Genomic DNA, 11,763 nt, shown 5'->3' on the forward strand with positions numbered 1-11,763 from the left:
GTAATTAACCTAGTTACAATGTTCTTAAAATGAAATGAAAATGAAACGGTGGTTCTTAAAATAAGGTGAAACTCACAATGTCAAATAAGAATAAATGTTGAAGTTATCTTCTACTTAATCTACATTTAAAATTGGAATAAGAGAGGGCTAGCTTGACTTTAAGTTCTGATTCATTCCAACCAAGCCTTTGATCCACGGAACGAAAGTGCTTTTATTTTACTAACTCGGGAATGAAATACCAATGCAATATAAGGGCATAAAGCTCCTCAGAAAAACTGCCATGGACATCAGAAAGGTCAGCCATGAGGCTACGTTCCCACATCACCGAGAGCGAGTTGGGCCGTTGGTGCATCGGCGCCAATCGCTCAACCTACCATAAAGGGGTTACTAAGGGAAGTTATACAATAACCCCCAAATATGATTGATAATTGGGAGGGAATGGACAGGAAAAGCTTCTTTTCCCCATTTATAGCCGGTGCACCAGTCCTACCTAACAGCATAAAAAAACGCTAAAAAGCATGAAAGATGCCTAAAGGTATGAGAGGTTTTAACGATGCCATAAAAGAAACTGAACACGCAAAGCTTAGAGGGGTGTTAGACAAGTTGGACCAACTCGCATATGAAATGGACTGACTCTTCAAAACAAATCTAAGCAGATAAACAAAAATAAAAATGTATGAAGACTATGTATTTTCTTTAGGACTGTGTTTGGTCATTTGGCACTTTTGAGAGGGGCACCAGGTAAAATATTTACCTTTCCAGGGGCGGCGCCAAGAAATTCAAAGCGAGGGGGCTCGAATTGATAGTATTGTTATACTAAAAACCCAACTTTTGAAAAACGCACTAAAATGCTTCTCAATATTTTATGCCATATCATTTTTATTGAGGCACTCGTTATGCTAGCGGTACATTGGAAGGCCGGCGAGAGTTTGACATTGCCTGTGTCCCAGATCCCTACTTTCAAGTTAGGGGTCTGGAGCACAGGCTAGGTTGACAGAGGCATACTTGAAAGTAGAGGCTTCCCTGCAAGCGAAGCGAGCAACTTTTGCGCTCACGCCCTCTAGATTAGACTAAAATACATTCCAGAATGTTCCTTGCAGTTATTCTTTTGCAATTTTCTAAAACATTTTACTATTTTTATAAGGCATGCTTTTTTTACGTTTGATTAATTCTAGTCTTAGAATGGAATTCGTTACTTTATGAGGCACCATAGACCCCGGCTTATTTCTTGCATACACCAACATATATATTCGTTTATTCTTATTTTCATTTCTATCGCCTTTTATTCTTTATTGTTATTATATAGATGTGTCCAAAATTCAATTTTCTGGCCTACTGAGATTTTGGCTACGTGCTCCTTTGAGCCAAACGCTAAAGGCCCATCGAATTTGTCGTTTGATTTCTCGTATGTTCAGGATAAGAATACCTTTCCAGAACGTCATTCCGCATCATACATCTATGTTTTGCACTGATTTGTAGAACGAATAGAAAGAATTCAGCACAGTGAAATCCGGTTATAACGTACTTTAAGGGACCGGCAGATTAAGTACGTTTTATCCGAGGTAAGTTATAACCAGGGTAAGTAAAAAGTGCCTAAACCTAAGTTGTAAACAATGCAACTAAAAAACAACACTTTCAACTAACTTGTTGTAGGCCATATAGTTTGGAAAAGTCTGAAAAGCATTTCTGAATATCCAGATGTTGTTGACTGCAGCATCAGCTTAGCTCGACATCTTCAATGTTTTGTTGGCATTAGACAAATCGGTATCAGTTTTTGAAATATGTGCAGAACAATGGGTGCCATTTTCGAAAAATATTGCAAAATTATTAGGAGGGAGAATGAGCATTAACAAAATAAATGTCCAGTTAGAAATATGTGCAATATGGAGATTTCTCGGCAAAGGAGAGGCAAAATTTGTTTGATGATTTTGTTGTGCTTTAAAAATGTTATTTGCTTTGCGGAATTATGGACATAGTTGTCATCATGATTGCGGAATTATGCTTCAAATTTTTCAGACATTCACGGAATTATAGGTCCAAACTTTTTGACCAAAATGACACATTCAAAATTAGGCTTAGTTAACCCCCTCCCCCAACCCATGAGCTGTTGGCTACCGTGTCGTATCACGCTGCATTGTGCTAAAAGTACGTTCTGCAATTGCACATGAAAGTGCAAATGAATTGTACAATTGAAATGACTTGTGAGCTCTGGCAGACATTCTTATTCTTTATGGCATTAAATTTAAGTTATGATTGATCAAAGGGTTTCCATCTTTGTAACCTTCTCTATTGGTATGGCAACTTCTTTCTTATAAATTCTGATGACTTTGCTAAAGTTCACCTCATTTTTAAAAGCTTTTAGATTATTTCAATTGAAGCTTCTACTAGTTAACTTGGGTTAGTGTTGCGTATTGCATTAGTGTTTGATATGCTCTACTAGAGTCCGTTAAAAGGGGTCCCATCTCAGTTTTCCCAAGGGGGCCCAAGATGCCTCCATTACGCCACACGCCTTATTCTACTGTAATTTCCTACATTTTAGAGTGTTGCCGAAAGAAATAGCATTATTGCATATAGGTTCATAACAAATGCACCCAATGTTTTAATTGCGTTCATTTTGTTCCTAACCGCACTAATGTTTTATCTCACTATTCCATTTGCATAAACATAGTGCCATTTTCACAAGGGCACAGTGCTGCCCCCGCTGCCCCTGTAGAGTCGGGGCAAGGGGCAGCTGCCCCTGCTGCCTCCGTGCTTCCGGCGCCCTTGGCCCCAAAAAAATTGTTTTCTATGTCATTTTACTCTTAGAAACATCAATGTAAATGAATAGAATGTCTTTGATTAGTTTATAGGCCGACCCTAAAAAATAAACCAATTCGAAATTGCTGGACATTCGAGAAGGTCCAATGTTAGGATTACATAATTTTTTCCATTCATACCCGCATTTTTAGTCAAAATCTATTCAGGAAGTTTTGAATTCAAGTTGCCAAAATTGATTTCTCTTCTAGAAACACGTGCTTTTATATAACCGCGATGTAAAGATAGGGCGCAAAAATCGACTTGGCAACCCAAGGGAAAACATAGCCACCCCGCCACTGTTGGACGGCATTTGAATCAATCAATGAAACAATAATAGAATATAAAAAAATCGCGAAGGTGTTCGTGGTCTTATTTCTCCTATGATACATGGCACCTTGACACAACACAATGGATTTTTAAAAAGACACACAAAGTACGTTATATCTGACGGAAATTGTTTAGAAAGGTCGAAGAAGAAGTACGCTGTAACCGAAAGTACGTTAGAAACGAGTACGTTATAAGCGGGGTACTTTGGATGTTAAGTACGGACGTTTTTCCGGGTCCAAGTACACCAGTAGGTTATATCCGAAAGTACGTTATAACCGAATACGTTATAACGGGATTATACTGTTTTGGTTAGGACCACCTCATTAGTTAGAAACCACGCCCCGGACTTTTTTCGTGCTTTACTAGAAAGGACTGACTTTAGCCTGGACTAAAATTAAATCTTGCGAATCTGCGTATTAAATTCTCACCAGGTCACAGAGCCATAGGAAGGACAGATTTTTCACAATTATTATAAAGTCGGGTTAGTCAATGGACCGACATTCTCATTTGCCTGTAACGTTTTCACCCATTCCAAGAGCCGTAGAAAGGGACCGACTTTTTACAATTATTATGAAGTCCGGTTAGTCACAGATCAGCATTCTCTCTTCCCTGTAACGTTTTCACCCATTCCCAGAGCCATAGAAAGGGACCGACTTTTTACAATTATTATGAAGTCCGGTTAGTCACAGATCAGCATTCTCTCTTCCCTGTAACGTTTTCACCCATTCCCAGAGCCATAGAAAGGGACCGACTTTTTACAATTATTATGAAGTCCGGTTAGTCACAGATCAGCATTCTCTCTTCCCTGTAACGTTTTCACCCATTCCCAGAGCCATAGAAAGGGACCGACTTTTTACAATTATTATGAAGTCCGGTTAGTCACAGATCAGCATTCTCTCTTCCCTGTAACGTTTTCACCCATTCCCAGAGCCATAGAAAGGACCAACCTGATGCTCTACCATCCTGATGCCAGCCTGATGCTTTACCATCTTTTTCAATAGGTGATCAGAAAATTGAAATGTTTACCAATACAAAGTATTTATGTGTTCAGATAGACAGTCAACTAGAATGGGACAAACATATCGATACTGTCAAAACCAAGGCAAATCGATCCCTTGCACTTAAACTAAGAAATATCTCCCATTTGCTTTTCTCAATAAAATGTATAGAGGAATTGTTGAGCTCCATTTGAGTTCCGTTTGGGGCTGCTCTAGTGAATAAAAAATTAGCGTCCTGCAAAAAATCCAAAATAGAGCTACAAGAATTGTAACAAACAGCCCATACAATGCTTCAGCTGCTACGCTAATTAAGAGTCTTGGCTGTTCAACTATATACCTTATAACCTGTATAAATATTTTGAAATGAAATGAAAATGACTTTTCAAAATTATTATTCTCTCTTACCAGTAACGTTTTCACCCATTCCCAGAGCCGTAGAAAAAACCCACTTTTCACAAATCGCTTAGTCAATGGAACAACATTCTCTCTTGTCTATAATGTTCTCCCCCGGTCAAAGAGCCGTAGAAAGGACCGTCTGGTTGGAAATCTTGGGGGCTGTGAGACTAATTTGCGCCCCTGCCCAAATGCGCTTATCAGCTTTGTAGATTCGGAATAAAACTGGTATTCCTTAAAGATGCAAAGCAAATATCAAAAGACGTGTCTTAACAAAGATGATTTCCCAGTAGACAACAATCGACATTGGTGATGAGCAAAAGGCCGACAGCCTTGGCCCGCCCTTCTCGAGTTTCACTCTCTTGGTGAATCAGCTCGGGCATTATAGAAAGTTTTTCACCAGCTGCTTGACTACGGGCAAATAGATTCCTTGAGGTCTTTATATCTACCGTCACATAAATTTCGACAAAACCACAAACCGGTGCTGCATTTCTAAATACGATTAACTATAAAATCCAATTGAATTGTAGCCTTTAGGATAGGTTGCAAAAAAGAAACGCAACTGTTGTTTGATGTATATCTTCAAGCTACTACCAAATACACTTTAAATCATTAGAAATTTGCACAAAATAATCGAAGGAAGTAATTGAGAGATTTGCACTTATTACAGAGATGACATTAAACTGGTTTAAATAAATCAGTTTCAAAGGAGGATTTGTCAGTCGGGAGCATACTTTCAGTCATCCATTAATTTGGTCCCATTTGATAAAGACGCTTCTTCATGATAGATTTTGTCCCAAAGATGCCTGTTATGAAGCCTTGAGAAATTTTTACTCGAAACAAACAAAGGTCAAACTCGGTCTTGTGCCAGAACAGGTGTCTGCAAGGTTACACCTTGCCAACTGAAACTTTCATAAAGGCACTACTAAAGTTCCGCCTCACCACAGGAATATTCTTTCTGTTCCACTGAACAGCCTTTTTCAAGGTCATTATGTACAAGGAACTGAATGAAATCCAATCTTTTAAAATAGCATCTAATAATCTAGAAAAAAGAAATTTATCTCCATAACATTCTTAAATAATAAATTAGTAGAACTTAATTTATCATTAAATAATGAATCAACTCATGAAAAACAATACCAGTTGCAAACTGTGTCTACAGAAGCTCAAGTCTCAGCTGTTTATTAACTGAGACAAAAAAAGGAAATAAAACTTCCTACTAACCAATACATTCTATTAGAATTGCGGCTGCTGGTCCCACTCTGATTGTTGCTTTGGTGGCATTGATGCCACTGGTTTTGGAGGCAGCTGCATAGGATCAGCTGGCATTTGTGGCATTACTGCAATGCAATAGCTAAAATTTAGAAATGTCATAAACGTTTCAGAGGGGTTAAGACTATGAAAATAAATCAAAACCAGTAGACAGGGACTTGAGAGATTGGTGGAGAGGGGGGTAATTAATCATCCTTCTTGAGTGATCCAGGAGGGAGCTGAGGTGTGGGTGATGATCTCCTGCCTCCAATGGCCAGGCCTGTTTAACAGACTCTTAAAACGTATAATTTAATAGTATGAGAAACTGCATTTATGGATAATGTGTCAGCATACCAAATGAAATCTGGATACAATTGCATTGCTTAAGTGTGCTTAAACTGGGCAAAATTCAAGCTAGCCTGCTTAAAAGGGTGATTTTACTTCAAGGGTCTGTGTGCTTATACCTAAAAATGGAGTGTCATACCTAGAGAGTTATTAAGTGTCAACAATACAATTGTGCTCAACTGACCGAACGTAATTAGTGCAAGTAAACATCCCTAAAAGACTTCTTAGTTCATTAAACACACCTTATTATTTTGCCTTAAAAGGAGTTGTAATTACAAGCCAAAATTTTTCTTTTGATCAATGCAGCTAAGTAAGACAAGATCACTAAAACTATGCACTACAAATATTGCAAATATTGTCAATATCTTGAATTGCTGAATATTTGGTCTGTTATTCTGAACATTGTGGGAATCCGGCATCCAAGCTGCCACAAAAGTTTGGCATATGTAAGACACAGTTCCTGCTATCAAATGAACACAATCACAAATGAGTTGATTTTTAACAAACAAACAACTACCATACCTGGTTTGAACTGCTCTGCTGTCATACGAGTTATCATGATACCAACACCTTCTATTAAAGCTAACAAAATTCCTCCAACAACTGCAGACCTTGCCATTGCAGATGGTCCAGCTGGAACACAGAAATTGACTTTGACAAAAATTGTAAAGCATGAACTCCATATAGAACAAGAAAATCTTTTCAGCAAGAAAATTATGCAAAAATATTTTTACCAATTATTGTATTGTGAATTGTGAAAAAGTATTGTGAAGATTCACCAGAAATCCAGAAACAATTTTTATCAACTGTAGAATATATTTAAAGATGTATGTAGAGATGCAAACATCAAGCCTTACAAGGAGAGGTACTCAAGCTCAATCAAGTGCCCTGCACACACGCCTAAAAAGTTCTAGGAGCTTGATTGGTCGAGCTCCTAGCATGTTTATTCTGTCTCAAAACTAAATGCCAAAAAGCAAATTTTGTTATTGATGATAGTTGATGATGCTAAATCGAGCGCCTAGAATATTGAAGGTGCTCAGTTTGTCAAGCACCTGCTTTTTGCTCCTCACAAGGCCTGCCGTACATACATTTAAAGTCAATACAGCATACACAAGTGTAAAATTGGAATTTTGTGTAACATAAAGCATACCTCTAGCCATTAAGACACCTCCAGTAATTGCTCCACTGAAAATTGAATTCCAAGGGTCCTCCTTTCCTCTAATTGCCATCAAGCAGCAGTCACATGTTGAAAAAGTTCCACCCCAGACAGCAAAATTTCCTTGAAGAAACAGAAGTACTTTCCATATAAAAAAATTAAACATCTACATCTGAACTTTTATATCTTTTTCAAAATCTTACAAACAAATTAAAATAAACACTTTGATCAAATTATATTGATTCATACCTCCTAAGACTGGAGCTCTTGTTTTTACTGCAGCTAAACTACCAACAAATTTCTGCCCCTGTGAATAGAGGAAAAATAAATGTAATTATAAGTTAGGAATTTCAATGAGGAAAGGGACATCTGCTTACCCTTAAGCTTTGTGAATTTCCATAACAAAATGTTCATAAATTTGTCAATTGTTCATAAACATAGTCCTTTTGAATATTGCCACCCAACACCATTGAATTTCATATCAAAGCTAAGGTAGTGGATATCAACAGAGATATTCATCAGAAAATTAGCTCTCAATATGATTGATCTACCTTTTATGATAATGTAGCAATTGAAGAATATTTAACTACTTTGTGAAGTTGTTGTTAAATCCATTATGGACATACTTTAACACTTGTGAAAACTGGCTTAAAATTTGATGACTTTCACCTCCTACTGCTTTAGAAATATATTTTAGAACTTTAAGGCTATTGAATTTTAAATAAAATTTTCTCATGAATTGTTCATTTTGTGTGTAAAGGCTGGAATACACTAGGCATTTAATTGTGGCATTTAGTTGACTCACAGTAAAATGCCTAGTGTATTCGCAGAGGTTACCTAATTATTGCCATACATTTTCAAATTATCAACATTCCGGAGTTTCCATTTTAAAAGTTGAACATGTTCAACTTTCGGGCAATAAAATGCCCGGAAGTTCTTTTTGTATTTTTTAATCCTCTTTGATTGCTATTGTTCAGTGTATTGACAAGAGCATTTGAAGGACAGTTTCTAATAGCTCCTTGTCAATTTGTGGATGGCACTAAAACATGCCATACATATCGTCTTGATTTAGAGCGAATTTATCAACGCTAACTTTATTTCTACGATTAACCAACTTCTATCGATGCCTATTCTTATGCATTTTCCGAGTAAGGGACAATGAGGCAAATTGAATCATAGATGAAAGTCATCTTTATTGGATTAAACAACAGGCATTTAGTTGACTGGCAATTAAATGCCTTGTGTATTCCAGCCTTAAGATGTTTTCCATGCCTTGGACAGTTGGGCGTGTGTGCTGGCATGCCTGTGTGATTGCCACCTCATATCACAAAGACTGTATGCCTGTAGACTCTTGTACTTCCAAATCTAACATTACAGGCTTCTCAGGCTTGGAAATTTTGCAGAAATGCTTGTTTTGCTACCAGGGTAAATCCAAAATGGTGGTAACAATGGCGAGTTTCCATGCAATAAATAATAATGAAAACATGTTAATAATGGCATATTCAATGCCTTCTTTTCTTTATTGGCCTATATATATATATTTAATTTTGATCAGATATACAGAAATTTTTAACCATCCTCAGAGTAAATCAAGCACATAGAGGATTCACACAAGACTTAAGAACTTGTACAGAAAAGTGGACAAAAAACCAAAGTTGCTCACTCCTTAAAGACAGTGGTTATGGCTTTGTTTTTTGGCATTGCATAATTTTATATTTCTAAAGTTTTCTTAGCTAAATGCTTGGTAAAACTAAACATATATAGCAAACTGAAGGGGCTCTCTTGATAGATTCATTTAATCATTTGCAGAGACCGCCTAACCAAAGAGGCTATCTCAATAGATTCATAAACAAATTAAGAAGAGACCATCCCCTGTATTAGTTAAACATTTTCTTTAAAGGAATAATAACTAAAAAATTAGTGATAAATTGGTAAATTGGATAACAGTAATTACTTAAGGTTACAGTGGAAATTTATAATAAAAAAAACAGCTTGAAGTCCCAGAGAATGTTGTTACAATATTTGGTTCCCCCCAAACCTAGCTGGCCTTAAACCATACAGCAAGGTATATGCATCACAAAAATATTACCCTTTGGAACATTCCTTGTATTATATAGATAAGCAGGTGACAAAAAATTATACACTTACAGGGGGTGAATTCCTCCATCCTTTGATAAATGAAAATAGACCACCACCAATTGCTCCCATGGCAAATGCCCCACCACAATCATCCACTATTCTGTATGGACTAAAAAAATTGTTGGTAGTACAAAACTTGAAAATGGAATGAAAAAACAAACATTTTACATCATACTAAAAGTATTTTTGCCTGCCATCACTCAGGGTACAAAACATCAGGATAAGGGCCCGGAAGATCAAGATGAAAATACATACCAAGTTGTGGATCAAAAAAGGTCATACAGAAAAACGCAAGCACATTACCAGTATAGTTGTCCAGTCAGTACTGCATGCCTAAAAAACCACCACTTGACTCCAAAAGAAAAAAGAGACTCCTACTGTCTACACAATAGCAGCTTTTTCTTTGTATGTTTATCAATGCCAAAACTGCTAGACTGAAAGATGACAGGGCTTTGTCAACCATATGAAACATATCATCATTATAGACTTTTGGAGAATCTGGGTTATCTAGAAGATAACCATGGTGCATTACATTTTTTTAATGGCCCAATCCATGGTACATTACATTTTTTCTTTGCCAGTAGATGTTCCTGCCAGGCATATGGGCCATGTTAAGCTGAGTTCTTCAGGACAAATTCATGCTTCCAGTTTGATCTTTTTTTGAGAAAAGTTATTATCTGATTAAGGTTTTCCTTTATAATTTCCAATTTGATTATGTTTTCTGAATTTCTTTGGCATTCTAGGATTGAATGATTCACAGTTTTTCTATTTTTGGTAATTTATATCTTTTAAGTTTGGTTTTACTGCTCATATGCTCGTTTCTCTGATTTAAACAGCTTATGAACTTTGTGTTTAGACAAATTGATTTGAAGTGCAAGGAAAAAAGTGGACTTTTTTAATTGGCACACCAATACATTCTACAGAATTTAAATTCAACTGCCTGCTAGACCATTAAAACAATAAAATATCTGCCAAAAATAATGCACACAAAAAACTGAAGGTTATTCAATAATAAAAATGAATATCATTTTTGGCTGGAGAGGCCCTTCAAAGGAAGAAAGATAAAAAATTGAATACCTAACAGTTTACTTGATATTAATAGCAGCAATTTACAATAATAAATTCATCTCATACTAGTTGTTGCAATCAAAAGCAGTCCATCAGTGAAATACAAATGTGTTATATAACTATTATATTGTGAATGGTCACATGGGATGGATATGTTTCACCCTAAAAAGGTTTTAAATGATCTTATTTTTGCAAAAACTCAAGGTGTTAAATGCATTGAAATTACTTCAGAAGAAATAGGAAAATTGCAAGAAAATGGAATTAATGTTACCACAAACAAAGGAAGGAGCTTATCTGCATTTTTGCCCAATTTCAAGAAAAGACATAACTTTCTCTCGAGCTCAAAACAGGGGAAACCCCGGAGAATGAGATGATCATTTATTGCTTCTTGAATGATTAATATAGCAACGTGATTTCATCAGGGTATATTACTATTCTTTCAAGAAAGGGGATGTTATTTTACCCAAACTCCGAAAAATGGCCTACATCCATAGACCTTTCTGTTCTTTGGAAACAGGGCTAAGCACGTATTAAATAAAGACTTTACAGCCCATTGTGGTATTTTTAAAAGCTAAAGCTGCTAAATCATCACTCTATTTATAACAGAATTATGTTTTAATAAGACAGAACGATGGGATTCTTACCATGGCTCTCTTGCGTATTCCTCCATCTTGCTACTGACATGAAAAAGGCCTCATGTGAATGACGCAAATGTGATACGGCCTCCGCAGCGTCTCATTTCATCTGCCACCTCAGCATTTCAGCAAAATTTCGTTCACCTTGTGAAAAATTCTCTAAAAATCTTTTAAAGTCCGTACAGCTTATAAAAAGTCTCAAATATCCCTAAACCTCTCAAATCTTTTGGAAACCCCTAAAAATTTACTAAAATATTATCAAAATTCGCGTTTGTACGTTTGTATGCAGATATTGTGTAAACAGAAGGAGTGCAAAAAAGCCTCTATGTGTAAACAGAAGGAGCTCGTTTCTTCCTGGACACTAATAGTAAATTTTCTTGCTGTGAAATGTTTCCTTTTTTCAAAGCCATTTTCAAGTTCTGTATCGCCAAAAAACCGTTTATCGAAATTCCTTCGTAATTAGTTAATCGAGAAGTATGTAATATATTTCACAAAAACGATCAAACTTTTATAAATCGGCAACAAAATCGTACCCTAAACCCCTGCGTGCCTTGCAATGGACCTGCTGAGATTCGCGGACTCAACATAATTTTTAAGTGTGATGTCAAGAAAACTATTTTTTTTAATTTTATAATTTTAGCCACATGACATAAAA

At 36.4% G+C, this 11,763-nt stretch overlaps 1 protein-coding gene across 1 annotated transcript; it reads right to left on the reverse strand.

Annotated features, from left to right (window-relative positions):
- Window positions 1-5,073: 5,073 nt before the first annotated feature.
- Window positions 5,074-11,230, reverse strand: LOC135692699 (mitochondrial import inner membrane translocase subunit Tim17-A). The gene is made up of 7 exons (XM_065210948.2): window positions 11,118-11,230; window positions 9,415-9,514; window positions 7,516-7,573; window positions 7,261-7,389; window positions 6,633-6,743; window positions 5,739-5,854; window positions 5,074-5,556 (listed from the first exon to the last, which is right to left on the reverse strand). The coding sequence occupies exons 1-6, from the start codon at window positions 11,141-11,143 to the stop codon at window positions 5,751-5,753; spliced, it is 528 nt and encodes a 175-aa protein (XP_065067020.2). The 5' UTR covers window positions 11,144-11,230; the 3' UTR covers window positions 5,074-5,556; window positions 5,739-5,750.
- Window positions 11,231-11,763: the final 533 nt, after the last annotated feature.

This window comes from Rhopilema esculentum, chromosome 3, assembly GCF_057945365.1.
Source record: "Rhopilema esculentum isolate cy_ngs chromosome 3, ASM5794536v1, whole genome shotgun sequence".
NCBI lineage: Eukaryota > Metazoa > Cnidaria > Scyphozoa > Rhizostomeae > Rhizostomatidae > Rhopilema > Rhopilema esculentum.